The sequence below is a fragment of the Triplophysa rosa genome, linkage group LG1 (genome assembly GCF_024868665.1).
Source record: "Triplophysa rosa linkage group LG1, Trosa_1v2, whole genome shotgun sequence".
Lineage (NCBI taxonomy): Eukaryota > Metazoa > Chordata > Actinopteri > Cypriniformes > Nemacheilidae > Triplophysa > Triplophysa rosa.
In genome coordinates this window covers 13,080,909-13,105,901 of record NC_079890.1, presented here as the reverse complement: position 1 = coordinate 13,105,901, position 24,993 = coordinate 13,080,909, and the positions used below count along the sequence as shown (strand labels likewise).

Sequence of the window (24,993 nt, the reverse complement as noted above, 5' to 3'; positions counted from 1 at the left end):
AATTTAAAGTGTGGGAACAAAAGATGCATTCTATCTAAAAGTGAATGCTCACCCAGACCTGCCTGAAACGCCTCGTGTAACCACACCCCCACAAATCTACGTCAGTTCGTGGTATGATTTGACTAAGACCGCCCAAATGTATACGCAAATAAATTGGGCGTACCTGTCAGTACAATTGCTTTGGAAACTGATGTTTCCATCACACTTGCGGTATTCGACCAATAACTACGCACTGGTTAACTGGCCAATCATGTCATATGACTCCTTTCTTAAAGTTGAAATGTCAGTTCTGATGATCCATTTTTTAGAAGTATTCACATTTGGTGGTGTATATATAATTTTTGTATATATATATTCTAATTTTCTTACAGTTACTATTACTAAATGACATCTACTAAATTGAATACAATTTACAGGATACTTTACAAATGCATTGGACACAAAACTATGGTTAGGAACTAAACTGTCAGTGTTTACTCTACAAAGATATACATTTATATATTTGTAGCTGAGGACATCGGGGCATGTCACACAATTAATACAGATTGAACGTCAGTTAGGTGGGATAAATCGTGTAACACACCACAGGTGTATGGCAAGCCGATGGTATCAGAATTACGCCATAGATTTAACGCGTTTATATCCGAACGCCGTTTTTGACGGCGTTTTAAACAGTATTTGCGCCGCAAAATACGGCGTCGCGATTCCAAACGCCGTAAAAAACGCGCGAAAAGTCGTCCATAACGCCGTATTTAACGGCGTTCTAAGGCACTTGAAAGCGCCGCTTTTTGCGCCGCTGTCTGGCCATATGACGCGCGTAAAAAACGCCGTTTTGGTTGCACAGAGCGCGCGTCTTTTACGGCGTTTTGTGTGTTGTATAATGAGCCCCTCCCGCTGATTTCCGCAGCCAGTAAATTCGAACTGTTCTCACCCAATCACTGATGAACTGAGCCAGACCAGAGCAATTTACCACTGATCATTTTACAGGATTTTATTTTGTGCGCAGTGTTACCTTTGCTAATATTAAACAAACCATTGCTTGCTTTCCGAGGAAGCGACTTCTTCTCTTTGGAAATGTATAGTTACACAACGAGGTCAGCAATTGTATGAAGGCCAACCGATCCCATAGTAATGTCTCCTGCGTATTACATGTATTACATATAGCGCGTATGGCCTACGTGAAAAGCAAAAAAGCAATCGGTTGAAATACTGTATTAGCTCATTTCCAACACCAGAAATCACTCCTGGTATAAACGAGGTCAGCCACAGTAAACTGAATTCCCTTTAAGCAGAAAATAAGAACTGTGAGTGGTGGTCAGCTGGATAGCGCGATTGACTCGCAGTCTATAACAGCATCAAACGTCGGTTCGAGACCGGCTTGAACCATTAGTCAATTTTTTCGTAGTTGGTCTTGTTCTGTTTATCTGTATCGCTTGGTCGTTTTTAGATTTATATTTCAGTACTTAATGCGTGGTCAGTATGAAAAGAAAGTCTGGAATGAGAGATCTTTTTATAAACCGTATCTGCACTTGATTTTTGCTGCTGAGCTCACACATCAGTGGACTTTCGTGCTATAAACAGGACGAACGAACAGTAATAGATTTTACATTTACGCATTTAGCAGACACTTTTATCCAAAGCGATTACAGGGGCCTTTTACTCTATGCATGTCTCTTATCAGTAGCCCATGTGATTTCAGTTTCCATATTACAAAAATTGATTGACTATAAGGAGACGCAATAATGTTGCGCAATGATTGTAACAAGCATGAACTTATTAACTCAAATATAACACAGCCCAAGTCAATGCCAAATGCCTTGCCATTTACCTCCGTGAAGAGACTGACGCTATCGTGCGTGGAACTGCAAAGAAACTTACAATGAAATGGAAAAAATATTATTCAGCACATAGAAATAAGTGCGGGATTCAGGCCCGGCAACCCACTCATGCAGCCTAGCCTGGCGAGAACATGGCAAAATGAGTCGGGATGCGGGCATGCTACTTACAAGCTACAGGAAAAAACATTTTAAAAAGTTGGTTTGCAGAAAGATGGTGGTTATAAGCCTACTGATCCCATTGCTCCGAATAGTAGGCCTAATTAAACGTAATTACATACACTGTAAAAAAATCCTGTTAAAACAGATGAAGTACTGGCAGAAAATTACCAGTACATATTCTTTTATTTTACGGACATTTCCGTTAATGCTAAAATGTAATGTAATTCAGTGCAAAATGTAAAATGGAGAACATGCATACTGGAGTGAGTCGTGGTCATTATTTATCTTTGTTTCATATGCTTTGTCGAGTAAAATCGATCATATCTAAATGCTTGGGTGAACGTCCGTTTTCAGTCTGTTGAGGCCGGCTGCGGAGAAACGCGGTCCTCCACGGCATGGGGCAGATAAATAGTACAGTTTAAGGTTGCTAAGCAATCAAGCTTATTATTATTTTTTTAATTTTTGAAATGATTATTTTGATTAAAGTAATTTTCAACCTTTAATCGGCATTTAGACGTATGACGCCGCATTATCTCATATAATTTAACTTATATGGGATGATATCTCATTTCAGTTTGGGTGGAGTTTCTGACTTGTGCAAAACTGCATTATAAGTAAATACTGTTTTCTGTTACGAATAAATTACTCTTCTAACTCTTGTTCTCTTACCTATGTTACCTTTATTATAGGTAATAAATTAATAACATAAAATAATATATTATGTTATTAGATTAAGGTTCGGTAAATTCCGTTAACATAGCTTAATTAGAACGACCTTGCTTGTTCTACAAACACCATGCACTGTGTTTTATCTTAAGTGTTTTTCTGTTTGTTTGTTTTTTAATAGATTTTCTTCTGTAAAGCTGCTTTTGAACAATGCACATTGCGAAAAGCGCTATATAAATAAATTAGAATTTTATTATGCAAGCAGGAAGAAAAAAGCAAAATGGTTCAGAATTACGTAACGCGTTTACATCCAAACGCCGTAAAAAACGCGCGAAAAGTCGTCCATAACGCCGTATTTAACGGCGTTCTAAGGCACTTGAAAGCGCCGTATTTTGCGCCGCTGTCTGGCCATATGACGCGCGTAAAAAACGCCGTTTTGGTTGCACAGAGCGCGCGTCTTTTACGGCGTTTTGTCTGTTGTATAATGAGCCCCTCCCACTGATTTCCACGCCATAAGTTTGAACTGCTCTCACCCAATCACTGATGAGCTGAGCCAGGATCTAATTCACCATGGCCTGCTACTAAATCCTTGTAGTGGCCATTGATATTACTATGTTTTGATTAGTGGAATGAAGATGTTTATGAAAATCTTTTTTCAAGTGAATTTTATGTAAAAAATCACTGCAGCCAATTCCAGCAAATTTGGCACACACCAACTCAAAAACCCCTATCTATAGGTAAAGTCTATGTTTTTTATTTATGTTATTTTATTTTATTTATTTGATTGACATCGAGAGTTAAGGCCTTAAGACCTGGACGGATCAAATATTTCCCCCGGCATTTCACCAAGCATTCACTTGAGACAATAATTATGTTTGCGAGACACATACATTCTGATGTGCGCACTTTGGATGTTTCAGTCAGAGTAAGATCATTGTTGTGCTTAACATCTTTGAATAACCCTTAACATCAATCAGGTCCCGCACTTTATTTTCTCTAGTACAGTATTAATTCCTTTAAGCAATAGGCAGACTCGCTCTGCTTGATATGCAGCTTTTGCAGTAATAATGAATGCACTTTATTTAGCCTACAATAAAGCTGTGCATTAACATGTATGATATGCTTTTTAATTATGTTTTTTAAAATCTATTCTTTTTTTAAATGCGTCATGCAGAATCGTTTCATCAGCAGGTGCATCATAACATCGCCTACACTAAAAAAATCTGTAAAAACAAGGCACAATATACTGTATTAATATGAAGGAATTTTCCGTATTCATTTTTTACAGTTGTTTCACTTGTATTTTACATTTTGCACTGAATTAAATTACATTTTAGCATTAACGGAAATGTCTGTAAAATAAAGGAAAATGTACTGGTAATTTTCTGCCAGGACTTTATCTGTTTTAACGGGATTTTTTACAGTGTATGTACAGTGGCAAGAAAAAGTATGTGAACCTTTTGGAATTTCATGTTTTCTGAAAAATTGTCATAAAATGTGATCTGATCTTCATCAAGTCAAGGGTATTGACAAACGTTCTAAAATAGACATCTATGTCTATGACCTCAAAAAATGCATAGAAAAGTGCCTGATTACTTTCTATAGTGTTAAGCACAGCTTTATTGTAGGCTAAATAAAGTGCATTCATTATTACTGCAAAAGCTGCATATCAAGCAGAGCGAGTCTGCTATTGCATTAAAGGAATCTACTGTATAGAGAAAATAAAGTGCGGGACTTGATTGATGTTAAGGGTTATTCAAAGATGTTAAGCACAACAATGATCTTACTCTGACTGAAACATCCAAAAGTGCGCACATCAGAATGTATGTGTCTCGCAAACATAATTATTGTCTCAAGTGAATGCTTGGTGAAATGCCGGGGAAATATTTGATCCGTCCAGGTCTTAAGGCCTTAACTCTCGATGTCAATCAAATAAATAAAATAAAATAACATAAATAAAAAAACATAGACTTTACCTATAGATAGGGGTTTTTGAGTTGGTGTGTGCCAAATTTGCTGGAATTGGCTGCAGTGATTTTTTACATAAAATTCATTGAAAAAAATTTTCATAAAAATCTTCATTCCACTAATCAAAACATAGTAATATCAATGGCCACTACAAGGATTTAGTAGCAGGCCATGGTGAATTAGATCCTGGCTCAGCTCATCAGTGATTGGGTGAGAGCAGTTCAAACTTATCGGCGTGGAAATCAGTGGGAGGGGCTCATTATACAACAGACAAAACGCCGTAAAAGACGCGCGCTCTGTGCAACCAAAACGGCGTTTTTTACGCGCGTCATATGGCCAGACAGCGGGCAAAAACGGCGCTTTCAAGTGCCTTAAAACGCCGTTAATACGGCGTTATGGACGACTTTTCGCGCGTTTTTACGGCGTTTGGATGTAAACGCGTTCGTAATTCTGAACCATTTTGCTTTTTTCTTCCTGCTTGCATAATAAAATTTAATTTATTTATATAGCGCTTTTCGCAATGTGCATTGTTCAAAAGCAGCTTTACAGAAGAAAATCTATTAAAAAAAAAAAAACACTTAAGTAAAACACAGTGCATGGTGTTTGTAGAACAAGCAAGGTCGTTCTAATTAAGCTATGTTAACGGAATTTACCGAACCTTAATCTAATAACATAATATATTATTTTATTTTATTAATTTATTACCTATAATAAAGGTAACATAAATAGGTAAGAGAACAAGAGTTAGAAGAGTAATTTATTCGTAACAGAAAACAGTATTTACTATAATGCAGTTTTGCAAAGTCAGAAACTCCACCCAAACTGAAACTGAGATATCATCCCATATAATTAAATTATATGAGAGAATGCGCGGCGTCTAAATGCAGATTAAAGGTTGATTACTTTAATCAAAATAATCATTACAAAAATTAAAAAAATAATAAGCTTGATTGCTTAGCAACCTTAAACTGTATATTTATCTGCCCCATGCCGTGGAGGACGCGTTTCTCGCAGCCGGCCTCAACAGACTGAAAACGGACGTTCACCCAAGCATTTAGATATGATGATTTTACTCGACAAAGCATATGAAACAAAGAATAAATAATGACCAGACTCACTCAGTATGCATGTTCTCATTTTACATTTTGCACTGAATTACATTACATTTTAGCATTAACGGAAATGTCCGTAAAATAAAAGGAAAATGTACTGGTAATTTTCTGCCAGTACTTCATCTGTTTTAACAGGGATTTTTTTACAGTGTATGTAATTACGTTTAATTAGGCCTACTATTCGGAGCAATGGGATCAGTAGGCTTATAACCACCATTTTGTGCAAACCAACTTTTTAAAATGTGTTTTCCTGTAGCTTGTAAGTAGCATGCCCGCATCCCGACTCATTTTGCCATGGTTCTCGCCAGGCTAGGCTGCATGAGTGGGTTGCCGGGCCTGAATCCCGCACTTATTTCTATGTGCTGAATAATATTTTTTTCCATTTCATTGTAAGTTTCTTTGCAGTTCCACGCACGATAGCGTCAGTCTCTTCACGGAGGTAAATGGCAAGGCATTTGCCATTGACTTGGGCTGTGTTATATTTTAGTTAATAAGTTCATGCTTGTTACATTCAATCATTGCGCAACATTATTGCGTCTCCTTATAGTCAATCAATTTTTGTAATATGGAAACAAAATCACATGGGCTACTGATAAGAAGACATGCATAGACTAAAAGGCCCCTGTAAGTCGTTTGGATAAAAGTGTCTGCTAAATGCGTAAATGTAAAATCTATTACTGTTCGTTCGTCCTGTTTATAGCACGAAAGTCCACTGATGTGTGAGTTCAGCAGCAAAAATCAAGTGCAGATACGGTTTATAAAAAGATCTCTCATTCCAGACTTTCTTTTCATACTGACCACGCATTAAGTACTGAAATATAAATCTAAAAACACCAGCGATACAGATAAACAGAACAAGACCAACAACGTAAAAATTGACTGGATCGGTCTCGAACCGGCGTTTGATGCTGTCATAGATTGCGAGTCAATCCGCTAACCAGCAGACACCCTCAAGTACAGCTCTGCTTAAAGGGAATGCAGTTTACTACTGGCTGACCTCGTTATACCAGGATGATTTCTGGTGTTGGAAATTAGCTAATACATATTTCAACCGATTGCTTTTTTGCTTTTCACGTAGGCAATACCGCTATATGTAATAGCAGGATACATTACAAGTGGGATTNTATGGCGTAATTCTGACACCATCGGCTTGCCATACGCAAATACTGTTTAAAACGCCGTCAAAAACGGCGTTCGGATATAAACGCGTTAAATCTATGGCGTAATTCTGACACCATCGGCTTGCCATACGTGCGGCGTTATTTTAACGCGTGGCGGCGTATGACGTTAATTTAGCGCCAGGCGGCGCTTAATTAACGCCTGGCGGCGTTAAGAAATCGGCGTTTTAATATTAATACGGCGATCAAAAGCACGCGAATTGTGAACCTGTTGGCTTTCGATAATATGACGGCGTAAAAACGCCGTTTTGGTTGCACAGAGCGCGCGTCTTTTACGGCGTTTTGTCTGTTGTATAATGAGCCCCTCCCGCTGATTTCCACAGCAAATAAGTTTGAACTGCTCTCACCCAATCACTGATGAGCTGAGCCAGGATCTAATTCACCATGGCCTTGGTACTAAATCCTTGTAGTGGCCATTGATATTACTATGTTTTGATTAATGGAATAAAGATTTTTATGAAAATCCTTTTTTTCAAGTGAATTTTATGTAAAAAATTACTGGCACACACACCAACTCAAAAACCCCTATCTATAGGTAAAAGTCTATGTTTTTTATTTATGTTTATTTTATTTTATTTATTTGATTGACATCGAGAGTTAAGGCCTTAAGACCTGGAAGGATCAAATATTTCCCCCGGCATTTCACCAAGCATTCACTTGAGACATAATTATGTTTGCGAGACACATACATTCTGATGTGCGCACTTTGGATGTTTCAGTCAGAGTAAGATCATTGTTCTGTCTTAACATCTTTGAATAACCCTTAACATCAATCAAGTCCCGCACTTTATTTTCTCTAGTACAGTATGTTAATTCCTTTAACGCAATAGTCAGACTCGCTCTACTTGATATGCAGCTTTTGCAGTAATAATGAATGCACTTTATTTAGCCTACAATAAAGCTGTGCATTAACATGTATGAAATGCTTTTTAATTATGTTTTTTAAAACTCTATTCTTTTTTTAAATGCGTCAAGCAGAATCGTTCTCATCAGCAGGTGCATCATAAACATCGCCTACACTAAAAAAATCCGTAAAAACAGGGCACAATATACTGTATTAATATGAAGGAATTTTCCGTATTCATTTTATACAGTTGTTTCACTTGTATTTTACATTTTGCACTGAATTAAATTACATTTTAGCATTAACAGAAATGTCTGTAAAATAAAGGAAAATGTACTGGTAATTTTCTGCCAGTACTTTATCTGTTTTAACAGGATTTTTTTTACAGTGTATGTACAGTGGCGAGAAAAAGTATGTGAACCATTTGGAATTTCATGGTTTTCTGAATAAATTTGTCATAAAATGTGATCTGATCTTCATCTAAGTCAAGGGTATTGACAAACATAATGTGTCTAAAATAATAACACAACATTTTTTTTATCTTTCATGTCTTTATTTAGAACAACCAAAAAACCTTGTAGTGCTTGTGGAAAAAGTATGTGAACCCTTGAGTTAATGACCTCAGAAAAGCTAATTGGAGTCAGGTTTTAGCACACCTGGAGTCTCGTTAAGATAATAAGTTTGGAGGTGTGGACTACAGCTACTTTGACTGATAAAATCCCCTCAAACTTTTGGAGTTTGCTCTGCACAAGAAGAATACGCTTATGTGAGCCATGCCTCGCCAAAAAGAGCTTTCAGAGGATCTACGATCAAGACGTGTTGATTTACATAAAGCTGGCAAGGGTTAACAAAGTTATTTCAAAGGCTTTAGAAATTCACCAGTCTACAGTTTGGCAAACAATCTACAAATGGAGACACTTTGGGACTGTTGCTAGTCTGCCAAGAAGTGGGCACCCAGTCAAAATAACACCAAGAGCACAACGAAGAATCATCAATGAGGTAAAGAAACAACCCCAAATGACAGCCAAAGATTTGAAGGCATCATTGGAACTTGCAAACATATCTGTTCATGAGTCTACAATACGTAAAACACTGAACAAGCAGGGTTTCCACGGCAGCACACCACGAAGGAAGCCACTGCTTACTAAAAAGAACATTGCTGCACGCCTGAAGTTTGCAAAAGAGCACATTGACACTCCACAGCAGTATTGGCAAAATGTTTTGTGGACTGATGAAGCTAAGATTGAACTATTTGGAAAAAACACACAGCACTACATCTGGTGTAGAAAGGGCACGGCATATCATCATGAAAACATCATCCCAACTGTAAAGTATGGTGGAGGAAACATCATGATTTGGGCCTGCTTTGCTGCATCAGGGCCTGGCCAGCTTGGAATCATTGAGGGGAAGATGAATTCCCAAGTATATCAGACAATTCTTCAGGATAATGTGAGAATGGCTGTACGTCAGCTGAAACTGTGTAGAAGGTGGGTGATGCAACAGGACAACGACCCAAAACACCGGAGCAAGTCCATAACAGAATGGCTTCAGAAAAACAAAATCCGCCTTTTGGAGTGGCCAAGTCAGAGCCCAGAACTCAACCCAATACAGATGCTATGGATTGACTTGAAGAGGGCCATACACATGAGACGTCCAAAGAATATGACCGAGCTAAAGCAATTCTGCCAGGAAGAATGGGCTAAAATTCCTCAACGATGTTCAGGTCTGATCCACAGCTACAGGAAGCGCCTGGTTGAGGTTATTGCTGCCAAGGGGGGGTCAACCAGTTATTAATTCTAAGGGATCACTTTTTCTACTGCCATTTTGAATGTTGAATGAGTGTGTTCAACAAAGACATGAAAGATCAGATTTTTTTGTTATTATTTTTAGACACATTTTGTTTGTCAATACCCTTGACTTGCATGAAGATCAGATCACATTTTATGACAAATTTATTCAGAAAACCATGAAATTCCAAAAGGTTCACATACTTTTTCTTGCCACTGTAATTACGTCTAATTAGGCCTACTATTCGAAGCAATGGGATCAGTAGGCTTAACCACCATATTTGTGCAAACCAACTTTTTAAAATAGTTTTGCCTGTAGCTTGTAAGTATGCCCGCATCCCGACTCATTTTGCCATGTTCTCGCCATGCTAGTCTGCATGGTTGGGTCGCCGGGCCTGAATCCCGCACTTATTTCTATGTGCTGAATAATATTTTTTTCCATTTCAAAAGGAAACGTGGCTGTGTATTGTAAGTTTCTTTGCAGTTCCACGCATGATAGCGTCAGTCTCTTCACGGAGGTAAATGGCAAGGCATTTGGCATTGACTTGGACTGTGTTATATTTTAGTTAATAAGTTCATGCTAGTTACATTACAATCATTGCGCCCCATTATTGCGTCTCCTTATAGTCAATCAATTTTTGTAATATGGAAACTAAAATCACATGGGCTACTGATAAGAGACATGCATAGACTAAAAGGCCCCTGTAAGTCGCTTTGGATAAAAGTGTCTGCTAAATGCGTAAATGTAAAATCTATTACTGTTCGTTCGTCCTGTTTATTGCACGAAAGTCCACTGATGTGTGAGTTCAGCAGCAAAAATCAAGTGCAGATACGGTTTATAAAAAGATCTCTCATTCCAGACTTTCTTTTCATACAGACCACGCATTAAGTACTGAAATATAAATCTAAAAACGACCAAGCGATACAGATAAACAGAACAAGACAAACAACGTAAAAATTGACTGATGGTTCGAGCGGGTCTCGAAGCAGCGTTTGACGCTGTCAGCGATTGCGAGTCAATCACGCTAACCAGCAGACTACCACTCACAGTCATCAGCCTCTGCTTAAAGGGAATGCAGTTTACTTTTTAGTCTGGCTGACCTCGCTAATACCAGGAGTGATTTCTGGTGTTGGAAATTAGCTAATACAATATTTCAACCGATTGCTTTTTTGCTTTTCACGTAGGCAATATGCGCTATATGTAATAAGCAGGATACATTACAATGGGATTGGTTGGCCTTTAGCCTATACAATTGCTGACCACGTTGTGTAACTTTACATTTCCAAAGAGAAGAAGTCGCTTCTTCGGAAAGCAAGCAATGATATGTTAGCAAAGGTAACACTGCGCAAATAATAAAATCCTGTAAAATGATCAGTGGTAAATTGCTCTGGTCTGGCTCAGTTCATCAGTGATTGGGTGAGAACAGTTCAAATTTACTGGCTGCGGAAATCAGTGGGAGGGGCTCATTATACAACACACAAAACGCTGTAAAAGACGCGCGCTCTGTGCAACCAAAACGGCGTTTTTTACGGCGTCATATGGCAAGACAGCGGCGCAAAGGCGGCGCTTTTCAAGCGCCTTAGAACGCCGTTAAATACGCCATTATGGACGACTTTTCGCGTGTTTTTTACGACGTTTGGAATCGCGACGCCGTATTTTGCGGCGCAAGTACTGTTTAAAACGCGGTAAAAAACGGCGTTCGGATATAAACGCGTTTAATCTATGGCGTAATTCTGACACCATCGGCTGGCCATACCAGATTGGACTGCTGTCGCGTTGCGTTTTGCCGCGTCCCACAGCTAGAAGCTGTCTATCTACACTGAACGCGTCAACGCTGTCTATCTACACTGAACGCGTTTCAAATCATGTAACGCTAGACAAAGGATGACAAAACAAACGGATGCTGCGTTAAATATTTTTAACGCGTTAATCTGAAAAAAAACTAATGGCATGCGTTAACGTTGACAGCCCTAATTTATTTATATTATGGCTGTCAACGTTAACGCGTTAGCGATTAATTTTTTTCAAATTAACGCGTGAAAAATATTTAACGCAATTAACGCAGCATCCGTTTGTTTTGACATTCTTTGTCTAGCGTTACATTATGTAAACACGCTCTTATTCGTGTACAGCAGGGCTAGTAAACTGGCGGCCGCCAAATGCGGCCCGTCAATCATCTTTACCTGGCCCGCCTTAACATTTCAAATAAGTGGAGAGACTTTAAGAACGGTGTGCTTTAAATGCACGTCCTCCTGAGACGCCACATCTTTAAAAGCCCAAAACGCTCACATTCAATACAAAAGTAATTCCCGCGGCTCATAATGATTTACGTCTTATATAAAGCGATTTGATCGGTCAGTCCAAGAAACTTAATGTTATTTACAACGTTATAATCAGCAATGCATTGCACAGCCACAGGCAATCGGTTTGCGCACGCGATAGGTCGCGTTCTAAAACACGTTTAGTGCCCTTGAAAGTAGGCTAAATGTATGGGTACACCACGTGAACGGTTGTCTCAGATAAGGGGAAACGGTGTTGTTTTTATTACTGCATTCATTGTGAATAATGGCTATATTTCCCCCAGAACTCGCACTATACAAAGGATCTGCCCTATAAGTGCGTGGGGCGCATGAATGCGATTTGAATTCACCCGAAGATGTGATAATAGCGTTCAGTTTGTTGCACAGATCAATTGACTCGCTTTATAAGACGCCAATTTAACGTCACAAGGGGTAGGGATTACTTTTGTGTTGAATGTATTTGCGTTTTTTACTTTTATTGATTTAACTTTAATTAATTCAACCAAATATCTTCAGAAATATCTTCTTGAAAAAACAATGCCACCCACATCTTGGATGTACTGGAGAACTGTGGGTGAGTAAATTAGTAGCAATTTTTGGGTAAAGTAATGCATTGAGGAATATAAAACACAGTTAAAAAGACAATATTCCTTTTAATTTAATATCATGAAAAGGGACAAATACTGGATGCAATATTTGTGTGCATGTTTTAATATATGACCTATAAGTAACAGCAACAAAAACAGTATAAAAGGAACAAAACTAAATAAATAACAGAAATACAAAATAACAGAAGAAATGAGGATATGTTAAACAAACTGGCCCGCATCCTATTTATACTTTTGGAGTCTGGCCCTCAAAGAAAAGTAGTTGAAGACCCATGGTGTACAGGCTTTTAAACCACTTAAGCGCGATTTTAAACAGCTGCTTTGACGCGTTCAATGAAGATAGACCGCTTCTAAACTGTGGGACGCGGCAAAACGCAACGCGAGGTCCAGTCTGGTGTAAACAGTCACGGGCTGAAGGCTGCGTCGGTGAATCTCTGTCAGACAGCGCATCCGTGTTAAGTTCTCTTTCGTGCTTGAATGGATAAAACCATACAAGATTATGTCAGAAAGCCCGTTTTGTCTTGCATTTTCTTAAGCAAGACTTCAAAGTGTAAAATAAAATCTTAAATGAATGCAAAGAGTTGTGAAAATGGGAGTGCGGTGACGGTCAGATCTGCGTACTGAGACAGCTCTTAAAGGGGCCACGTTCTTAAACGTGCTGCTGTGACTCCTGTCACTAATGTTAATCAAAGAACAAAAGAAAAGAAGAAATCAATGTGATTTTGTAGCTTTAATGAGAATTTTATGTAAATTTAATGAGCATTTAATTTATAATTTAGCATTAAAGACTGTAAAGTGTTCGAGAACTTCCTTCAATTTTTGTATATTTCATGATAGCTCTCAATTATATTGTTGAATGGCTATAATTAATGTTAAAATAATCAATTTAATAGAGACATCAGTTACAGTACTAATATCAAAATGTTTTCTTTCATTCATAAAATGACGCTGTTAAAGAAATATGTTGTTTCTACATCAATTTGAAGATTAAATGTGAAATTATTCAAATGTAAAAGTATATTTTAAAATATTATTATTATGTGTGATTAATCGTGATTAATCACAGAAAATGTGTGATTAATCCGATTATTTTTTTAATCGATTGACAGCACTAAAATAAATCATTTTTTTTGTTATATTATAACCAAAGACACAACGGAAGTTAACTTCGAACGAGGCACGTACGTCCGATGAGACGCCTATTCTTTTAAGCCCCTCCCCTCCATCCTCCTGGTTCCATTCTAATATTGAATGCACAATTATCACATTCCAATCAACTCTCATTAAGTCCCATCCTACATCTTCTGCAAATATACCAGGTTCACTACATTACAAAATGTACTGTTAAAAAAGTAAAATGTGCCGTTTATATTTTACCTCTAAGCTCTGTACTCACTTCTGTTTCTCCACTTTGTACGAGGCAGTGAGATCATCAAAGAGCTTGCCGTTCATCTCCATGAATGTCTTCAGTACATTGTAGATAAGAGAGATGATCGTCCTAACGAAAAAATTGAGAAATGTCTTATTGGCCTGTTGATGGATTCTAATGGATCTCTTGATTGACGTCAATAACGATATTAAAAGGTTTTTAAATGAGGGATGTTAAAAAAACACTGACTGGTTCCAGTGCTCTTTGGAAACTCTGTACAGAGTGCCAAACACCAGAGGCAGGATGACCTGGCAGTTCTCCTCAATTAGACTCAGAATGTACTCATTGTTCCAGAAATACAGAGCCCGCTCTGCAACCTGAAAGAGAAAAAATAAAATAAAGAGAGAGAATGAGAGCTTTATCACACCTTCTTGTGTTCTACAGCACTGACGACAGGCACACAGGGGTGGTAAAACACAATATGGGAGTTCTGCTTGAGTGTTGAAGAGGAATCTGACCTGGAAATGAGGGCTGGAGATGCAGGCAGCGATCTCTTTGAACAGAGGCTCCTGCACCCGGATAAACTGAGATGGTTCAATCACGTCCAAAATCTCCTCGATCTCACCCAGGAACATCACCTGAGGATTATATACAAACTCAAAATCCACAGAAAATAAGCAAAACGTAAATTAAGAAATGTTAAAAAAATCGAAACTATGAACATTTTAGACACCATCCAATTAATCGGCTTGATCAAAATATCAGACTATGGACAAGATTTGTTTTGCAAGATGTAAACAACACGGCCCTGAAGCACTTCCTGTTCCACCTAACAGTATGTCAGAACAAAATACAACCAATAGAACATAGTAATAAATACAGATTTGAAATGTTAAACTGACATCTTTGAAATGGATTCATGTGTGAAACACATGGAAATAAATAAATACAAATAAAAAACTGAAACAGGAAGTGCTTCTGGGCCAGTGTTGCTGTTTAGGTCTTGCAGAACGAGTTTCCACGCTGGTATTCATGCTTTTCGTACCTCTTTCTGAGTGCATGTTTTGGGCCAGTATCTCAACAGCCCCCTGATGATCTAATAAAGGACAGTAAGTAGACCAAACAATCAAACACTCATCTTGGATTGTGTGTGACATATTTGTTTTATAAAGCATGACAGAATGACATTTGACTTGCATGTTCTGTAACTGTGGCATCCTTCTCCATGAATTGCACCACACAGTAAGCCAGCTAAACAACAAAGAACAACATTTTAATAAAGTCATAAGTCTACAGGTTGTCTACACACCATATGAGTAACCTCAAAGGAACATTGATTGTATCTGCAGGTGCTGCTGGTTTAAGGGTGTGTGTGGAGAGGGTTGGATAGGGAAGGAAGGTTAGGGGGGTGATGTTGGTCAGTGCAACCATTCTTAAGGGAGATTGTTCATCGATTAAAGTGCAAACCCGCTCTTTCACTGTGAGAAAAGATAAAAGCTCTTATCTGCCTTTCACAGTTTGAGTTGAAGGACTGAGCTGACATCACAAATAAAGTCTCCTGCTAATCTGAATCCTAAATGCCACCACATGGCTTTATCATCAATCTGCCAGCAGTGACACATACCCATACTGAACAATAAATAAAGGCATAGTTCACCCAATAATGATCATTCTTTTACTATTTTTCATTCATTCTACTGACCCTCGTGTCATTCCAAACCTGTATGAACCTGTTTCTTTCTCCACAAAAGAAGATATTTTGAAGAATGTTGGTAACCACTGAACCCTATTGACTTGCATTGTATGGACACAAAACCACTGAGACATTTCTCAAAATCTTCTTTTGTGTTCCCCAGAAAGTCATAAAGGTTGTTGGACGACACGAGGGTAAATAAATAATGACCGAATTTTTATGTTTGGGTGGGCAATCCCTTCAAGTGCCAATATTATTGGTATATTTAATAGAAACTAGTTCACCCAAAAATGAAAATTCTGTCATCATTTACTCACCCTCTTGTCATTTCAAACCTTCATGACTTTCTTTCTTCCGCAAAAGACAAAAGAAGATATTTTGAAGAAAGTTTGTAACCGGTTGGTGAGAACAATTTTGACGAATAGCAATGTGTAAGGCGTATAAAGCAAGCAAGCACTGCTACTGCACTTAATTAATAAAATATGCAAGGACAAGTTGGTTATATATAGTAAGTAGTCATTTAGATGACATTTGTATATTAAATGATATTTGACTAATGAAATTGATCTCCCAGGTTAATTTGCCTTGCTCAAGTCTTGCCTTTCTATAGGCTTTAATCATGAGACTACATTATTTACACTATACTTTATACATTGAGTTAAGGTATAATGTGTTTGAAATGAATTCCTGTTGCTGATAATTGGCTGGATTTTCAATACGTCTGCCAAGAATGCCAATTTATGAGTTCTGGGGAATATTCGGAATATCAACCGTAACCTAGACTTGCTCATTTATTTGCTTAGTTTCAGTTTTGATCAATTGAAAAATCACTATGAACGTCCCAGAATCATTCAGTTATAGTTAATGACACTATACGTTTCTGTACACTCGAAAAGCGCTTAATCTACATTTTAAATGTCACTGAACCACTGAGACTATACAGAACTAAATAATGACTCTACAAAACACACACACACACACACACACACATTCACGCATGCAGCATTTATTTCAAGATTAATATATACCCTAAAGAGAAGACACACAAAACAGCATCTGAGCCCCAGAGATCACAGGCAAGACTGAGAAAAAGATGCTTTTCCAAAGGGACGTCACACAAACTTGTGCGTTCACATGTGTATGCGCCTCTGATATGGCCATGAGTGCATTTGGGGTTTTGGTTACCACGGAAGCCCTTCTGCATGGTTGCCTGGGTGAGATGTTAGGCTGGAGAAAGTTGTGTGTGTGTGTCTTATTCGGAAGGACTGATGTCACATCTCTGTTTTTCCCTGGGGGGTGAGAGCCCATCACCTGTTGTTTTATTCTTTTCCTCCGGAATCTTTTTCTAACTCGAGAACATTATAATTATACTTTTAGTTTTTATTGTCTCTATTGTTTCCACTATACGCCATACTTTCCTCCTCGCAATTATTTCTTATGCAAATAGTTAAAAATAGTAACAATATCACCACTGCCACAGGTGACACACAGTGCAAAAGAACCATTGAAACATACAGTGCCACACAGACTGGTGACATAACCATTTCTCAAAAAAAGTCTGTCAGTCTGTTTAGCCTTTCATCTTGCTTAGAGCTCTCTAGAAATATGTGATGTGCTGGAGAAGCCTTGGGTAATGAAGAATTTGGCTGCACTGTGCCTTTTTTCTATGGAGGCTGCATAAAGAAGGCTGGCCAACTGAAGGCATTCCCTGGGAGCACCCCCAATGCCCTCGTGGGCAGTAAGAATTATAAACTCCCTGGAGTGGGCAATGAATTATGGATGGGGTGATATTGACAAGCGGCAGGAAAGTGTAGGAATGTAGGGCAAGCGCTTTCAGAATACACACATACACATGCTGACATTCGGGTAGTTGACGAATAAATGTTTAAATGTGTCCTATGGTGTGACAGCAAAAAAAACTTGAAAAAGACTAACAATGAAGATAAAGCTCTCTATCTAAAGCTATTTTATGTATAAATATAAATAATATTTCTAAATATCTAAATTTGTGCTGTCACACCATAGGACACATGGTAAGGTTTAACTACCCATTCACAGATATACAAACTGCAGGCATTAACATTATATGTAAAAATCTACATAAAACAATCACACATCATCATACACATTTATGTGTACACACAAAGATAAATTAAACATTATGTGTGCACAAAACAAAGCATTTTAAAGAACCTTTTTTTTCTGTACATTGATCATTTCTATTGACCACTTCTCTCCAAAAGACAAATAAAAAAACAGCAGTAAATTGCCATAACTGCACTCCGTAACAAGAGTCTTTTAAAGCCATGCGGCAAGGTTTTTAGATTATCTTTTGAGAGTTGTAGAAAAAAAAATTAAGCCATTATTATGCTTTTTCCTTTTTGAGCTTGACAGAAGTGGTTAATATTGTAGGCAAAGAGCAATTTCTTCTTTTTTACTCCACAGAAAAACTGCATGTAGGTTTGCAAGTAAATCATGACAGACCTTTACTTCTTAAGTGAACTATTCTTTTAAGTGTCAAAATACTTTTAAGGACCAAAGTATTTAACATTATCTTAAATTAGTACTTAGCGCCCTCATGTGGTGTGTGATCCCATCAGAGTCCATTCATATAACACAATGTAACCTTTTTTTAAGTTGTGTTTCCCTTTAATTTTTACTGTTTCTTTACGAAGTTTAACATGCTGAAAACGAAATTCATGTTCTTTTTTTTACAATCGACAGTACTATTTTCACACATTATCTGTATTATTACTCGTACGGAGAAATTACGAGTACTGGCATAACACTCAGCTCAAAATAACAGTTTAACATAACAGTCACTACAAATGAGTCGTCCAAAACTTCAGAGGAGTACAGTACATTTGATCGCTTTGTCTTTTATGACTAATACTTTCCTCACAAACCAGGTTCCAGACATAGTCACCAATCATCGCTTCATCCCACCTTCCCTATGCTACCGAAATTTCTCAAATTTTCTGACAGTGACAATATTTTAAAATTGGACCAATTTTAAAATATGTGAAAATTTGTACAGTTTTTGTTCATTTGCAATATACCATCCAATATATCGTAATTAATGATATAAGCTCATAATTTACTTGAGCTAAATATACACTAAAACATTGATGCTACATATTAAATAGGCCTTAACACTGAATTCAAGCCCTAAAAGTCCTACCTCCTAATAAACAGAAAAAGTGTTTACCAAAAGGCAGACAGAATTATTATGCTACTGAGGTAAGCAGCTATTTAAAAACTATAGTGTTGCATTACTACTGAGATTATATGAACAAGTGCCTTCTTTCTTATAGATCTCCATTCACTTGACAGTTTCAGAGCTGTGTGTGCATCCCAGTGCGGGTGTCACAGTGTGTCTGACTCTAACCTGCGCATGGAAAATGGAGAGAGACTTGGCAGTGTGCAGGGGGATCAGGACCCTCACCAGGAACTGCTTATGCTCTGATTTGAGGGGCAGAGCAAAGCCATTTATGATACTGGAGGAGAGGAAAGGAGAGAAAAGGAGAGAAAAGGAGAGCAGAGGAGTGAGTAGGCAGGAGAGTAAACAGGATTAGTATCAGTTGTCTGCATGATGCTCTGTACACTCATTCGCTACATTATTGTTCATCAACTAATCCCCCGCTAACCCCCCCCATCATTCCTCTCTTTCTGCTCTCTCTTCCTATCATTTGTTTTGTCTTATCTTCGTTCTCAGTCTATTCCTTCCATTGCTTAACTATTATTAATTCCATTCTGTCTATATTTTCTCTCGCTTCGTCTCTTTATTCTACCATCTACCTATCTCTCATGCTTTACATATTCAATCTCCGTCCTCCCTTATGTCTCGTTCTTCAGTCTTCTTCTGCATATCTCTTTACTTTATCTCTCATCCTGTCTGTCTTCTCCCTCGCTACAGCTTTCTCATTCTACCTCATTCTCTCTTTCTCAGTAGTGATCAGAGCGATGTGTGGGTGGGAGGCACTATAAATACTACTGGCATCAACCTGAATTTAGACCTCCATCCCCAACACTCTGACTCATCCCTCCCCCCGGTCCTGTCTCTCTCTCCCCTCTTTCTCTCTGTCAAAGGTTTGCTTTGTTTATGCTATTAAACATACTCAGAAATAGGCATAATTTTGATTCTGTAGAACCAAATAGGCAAAGCGGCGGCAGTTCCCAAAGAACATGGCTGTGAATAACATTGCTGGACATGCTAAAAACGGGCAACGTTCGGAACACGCAGACGATGCAAGCGGTGATGTCGGTGGTGTCTGAATCACCAGCTTACACACACAACATATAGCATCTCGCCGCAGTAATATAGTGATACGGGGATATCAGCGTGAAGTTATGTAACACTATAATTTATTGCTTTGAAATGTCATAAGATATACAGTATTTACTTCATAACACTTGATTCGAGGAATAAATGATAGGGAGTAACACAATAATTGAAATATTAATTTGCTTTGTAAATGTCATTTGATAAAATAAATAAAAATGATATATGTACATCATTTTTATTATTATTAAATATAATCAGTGATAATCTATAATAATTAATGAATGCAGTTCAATGTTGTTCTTTCTACTATGAAGGTGTAAATGAACATCTACCTCCCCAAAATCTCCAGAAGTTCAGCGACTCCGTTGAAACGCTCAGTTTCATAAATGAACCTGTAATGTTAAAAAAAAGTTCAAGTACTAAGCGCATTGGCTGTGTATTATCATTCCATTTCATGCTCTTTGTTTACTGTGTCTGACCTGAGGAAGATATTGTTGATCTGTTTGCGGATGTAGGCCCTCAAGCCCAGGAGTTTGCCGTAGACGCGGTGCAATATGGTCTTCAGATATTCTCTCTCTCTGGGGTCCTCACTGTCAAATAATTCCAGCAGCTACATCCACACACGCACATCACACACACACACATACAGTCAGCCTTTTTGCACATTACTAAAATCACCAATGGTGTCCTAACACCTAGCGAGAATGTTTTAGTGGTGTTATTTGCCTTTTCTTGCTAGCTAGCATGGTCCAGTTAGACCATGTTGGTAGATGCTGAGAAACTCAACATGTGATGCACCACTCATGCCCCAGTTGAGGAACTCCCATTGAGATGAATGGAAATGCTAACAGATGGGGTGTAAATGATACGCTCAGCTCACGATTCAATACGATCAAAGATATTAATATTAACAAGATAGGTCACTGCCATTGAAATGATTGGGGAGGAACGCAACACTCAATATGGCTGCCCTTTGCGCATGCGTAGTATGTAAAGCAACAAGAACAATTACGTTTTTAATCGCAATTTTATCATAAGAAACAAACATTATGGTACAGTTAACATCATTGTTTAAATGTCGTTTAATTGGGATTTTAGCCGCTGATTGTAGACATATCAGTATTCCCCATTCACTCTTGTTTGAATTACATAATAACTGTTGCAAAGCATTGCAGAGATAGCCGCCGAGTGGCAGGACCATACCTGTCAAAATTTGGGCACCAAAATCCGGGAGAATGTGTTGTTGTGCAGGGCAAATAGGGCACCCCACTGTTATAAATGTTTTAATTATTTTATATCTAACATAACATAATATTTATGTTATTACATGTAAATCAATATATTTATTCAGAATAATAAGACAGACTGTTTAATGCAGCTCACAGGGCCATGAATCCATGCATGGTATATCTGCAAGGTATCATTTAATATTTAAATTTTGCCCGAGATCTCAACGTCAGACATAAAATATATCTAAACGCTGTTTAAAAACCTCGAGCAGTTTGTTCCTTTACGCATCCCGTAGTTCGGTTGTTTTAACTTTGTTTATTAGTTAGGAGAATGTTTTATTTTCTATTTACATGGATTGCTGGATGTACCAGTGTTTGCATATTGCAGTTAGTATTTACAAGAACCGCTTGAAATAAACTCTATATGACCTGTTGTATTCAAAGTTGTCTGCAGTACACAACACTCTTTTCATAACACATTTTAAGCAGTGGCGGAGCTAGAGTTTTATATATGGGGTGGCCAGGGGGTGGCCAAGGCTACTTCAGGGGGTCCACAGACCATGACAGAAAATTTGTGTGTAAACCTGACCTGGCATCGAATTATAAATAAATAATAGGATTGCAGATTAGAGGTGCAAGTGATAATTTACCTCCCAGAGTTTGTCACAAATGTGACAAATGAATACAAAACAATTGCACAACGTAATGAGATTAATGTAATTCTAAATGTATGTAGATGAAATAAATTATAAAATATAAATAATGAAATTGAATTGAATGAAAATGAATAATGAAAATGTTGAAAATAGTTTAATCCTGATAACTCTATAATTTACAACAAAGCAGCACCAGAGGTGTCTTTAAACTGATGTGGATAGAGCATCATATCAGATGTAATAAATATAAAACATATACTCATTCGATAGGACTGCAAGATAACAAAAAATCATTGATGCTGATTATTTCCCTTGATGTTGTCATCTTGATTATTACTTTCAGATATTAGAATACATTAAAAGGTTTTACACGCTACAAAACAAGATGAGAAGCGTTTATGAAATATTTTATTGCTGTTTTGATTCTCGAAGGAACACAAAAATCTGTTAAATATATAGAAAACACAATATTCAATCACTAAAACACTCAATGGCTTCAGGATATACATTAAAGAGTCTGACAACTTTACATAATGAATCTCTTTCTTACATCGTATCTGTACGCTGTTATTAATGATAAACTTTGTGAGCGTGGCGCACTTCAACACATCTCTTCTTCACCGGTGAATCATTTAAACGCCTCTGATTGGACAGTATATTCATACCATGAACTTGATTGGATGTAATGCTCAAAGCTGAAGCAGAACAAAAACGCTGTCATCGACATTCATTCATTCTAATCTTATTTAGATTGCGACTGTCGTAGTTAGTTTTTTATTATGCAGGGACCGTTTGTCCCCTTTTATCTTAAATTTGGAGGGCAGTTTTGTTCACCTTGTTGTCATATTTTTCCAAAGCCTCTGTTAATTTCCGACACTGATGTAAACAATGTATGTTGGGAAACGACACTATCTATTAATAGAGCCTAACATTAACTTACACAATGAAAATGTTTAGGAATCCTAAACCCAAGGCTAGAGTGAAACGTATTTCTGTCATGACATCTCGAGGAGGGTTTAGCATGGTAGTGTACATGACATATAAATGTATTTGGTCTTGGCGGAATAGATATACTACGCTGCTGCTGCTGCGGCGGAAAAAGTACGAAGACTTGTTACTGCCAATACATCCACAACATGCTGCTGTGTGCAAATAAGGAATGCTGCTGCACATATAACATTATGAATAAACCTCATAGCTTATGTGATCAACTTGTAGCAGATCTATACATGTGAACCTGGGGAAGGAGGAGGGTATTGTAGCTGCACTACAAAAATCACTAGCCGAGATTTAAACGTAGAGCAGCAAGCTCATAGGCTGCTGATACGGAGGGAACCAATCACTTCCCCATGTAGTAAGTTATTATGTCAGATTGGTTTAGACTTTAGGACTGCGCCATCTAGAGTTTGATGCCAGAACTACTGTGTCATTTACAGTTTTTTTTTTCAGTTGCTAACAAATGTTTACCAATACTTAAAGTGATTTTTCTAAACTCTTAACACAGTAACACACCTACATCACACAATTAGCCAAATAGTTCATTTTCTTGCCAAAACCACAATTTGTTCAATAAATACAAACTTTTCAAAATGCTGAATGCCTTTTTCAATAGTTTCAAGAGTTATGCTAACTCTTTCAAAAAACAGCAAACCCGATTCAAAATCGAGTCATTCGGTCAAAACATTAGCACTAGTTTTCTATCCAACAGGAACATATAATCAATCATAGCGCAGACTGTGAAAATGCTAACAATCAATGGTATTACAAAAACTGCATTACGTGTCATGTTTCAGTTCGACCTGTATAGAACATACAATATGAAAGTCATCATTTAATTAAGTCAGCTGTAAACACATATTGTTTTCTATTGTGCTTTTTCTTGTCTTTTTCTTTTCTGTATCACAATTACTCTGTGTGGAGTCATTTTAGATAGGGGAGAGCGGGGCACAATGTAACACTGGTATTGTAAGTTCAGTTTCAATATGGTGCTATGTTTAAGATTATATTAGGTTGGATTTGGTGAATTACACAACCAACTGAGAAATAGAAGAAAAAAAAACATATGATGAAAATAGCGGTAAACGATGCTGTTACACTTGCTTGACTTTCGTGTGCCGCCGAACGTCAAAATAAAAGCTTTGTTCAATGAGAGGTGAAATCAGATGTCAATCAACATAAGTAGCAAATCAAATTTTGGGGTGGCACACAGGGTGACCAATTGGATGTCAGGGGTGTTCAGTGCCCCCTTGGACCCCCTCTGGCTCCGCCACTGTTGTAAAGGCATAAAAAGCTTAACAACAACAGCTAATGTGTTGTTAAAAGATGATATAGGTTTCACTAGTTTAACTTTAGGCAGACATCCACAAATACTGTTACAGTAGACCAAGAGAAAAAAACAATACATTACCGACAGAAATACTTTAAAAACTGCGAAAATATTACTTCTGCAGAACAAGCACTAGCTGCAGACTCTGCATCTAGCCTACGTGTCAATGGAACGATCTGCCATCTCAAGTGAGCGCACGGACACAGACTGTGAGGAACGAGCGTTAAATGACAAACACGGAGTGTAATATGAGGACCTTTAGCTGTGTAATAAGAGGACATTTTTAGCGGGAATGTGAATCCTCTCCATACTACCCCACTTCGGCTACCGTTCAATTTCACCTATCAAAGGGCGCCTCAGCCTGTGAGAGCAAATGGACAGTGGCTCAAGCCACAGAGCCATCCCCCTATTCAAGCGAACGCGTTTCGGTTTCCGTCGGAAGAAATAAGGAGAAATAACTGAAATACAGGAGTTTTACAGGAGAAATAACAAAACGGGAGGGTGGCAGGAGATGGGTGTGAAAAACGGGAGACTCCCGGCCAAAATGGGAGTGTTGACAGGTATGCCCTAAACAGACTTTGATACAGTACACAATGCTGGGTTTACAATTACGATTGCATTATATTTGTAAAAATATATATATATATAACTGACACTCAAATGACAGATTTTTCCCAAAACATTCACCATTTTAGTAACATTTGTTATTTTGTAAAGGAATTGTCAACATTCAAGGTTTAATTCAACCATTTTTATGTAAGCCAATAATAACTGAATAGAAACTGAATAGAAATACTGAACTTTATCATAAAAATATAAAAAATATATTTCATTTAAAAATATATTGCCGTAGCTACAATATATTTCTTAGTAGCTCTACGATACATATCTTAATGTTTTTGAATTGCGATATGCGATAAATTGTTACACCCCTACTTACAGATGCTTTCTCAAGTTATTAAGAAACTCTTAAC

General features: G+C 37.7%; 1 protein-coding gene across 2 annotated transcripts in view; it reads right to left on the bottom strand.

Moving 5' to 3' along the window:
* Positions 1-24,993, bottom strand: part of ppp2r5b (protein phosphatase 2, regulatory subunit B', beta) — a 37,178-nt gene that overhangs the window by 3,248 nt on the left and 8,937 nt on the right. For both annotated transcript variants that reach the window (XM_057335970.1, XM_057335978.1), the window contains exons 6-13: positions 20,288-20,418; positions 20,141-20,200; positions 18,912-19,020; positions 15,028-15,081; positions 14,876-14,926; positions 14,349-14,468; positions 14,080-14,207; positions 13,858-13,959 (exon numbers count right to left, since the gene is read on the bottom strand). In XM_057335970.1, the coding sequence (XP_057191953.1) occupies positions 13,858-13,959; positions 14,080-14,207; positions 14,349-14,468; positions 14,876-14,926; positions 15,028-15,081; positions 18,912-19,020; positions 20,141-20,200; positions 20,288-20,418 (755 nt within the window). The remainder of the gene's footprint in view (positions 1-13,857; positions 13,960-14,079; positions 14,208-14,348; positions 14,469-14,875; positions 14,927-15,027; positions 15,082-18,911; positions 19,021-20,140; positions 20,201-20,287; positions 20,419-24,993) is intronic.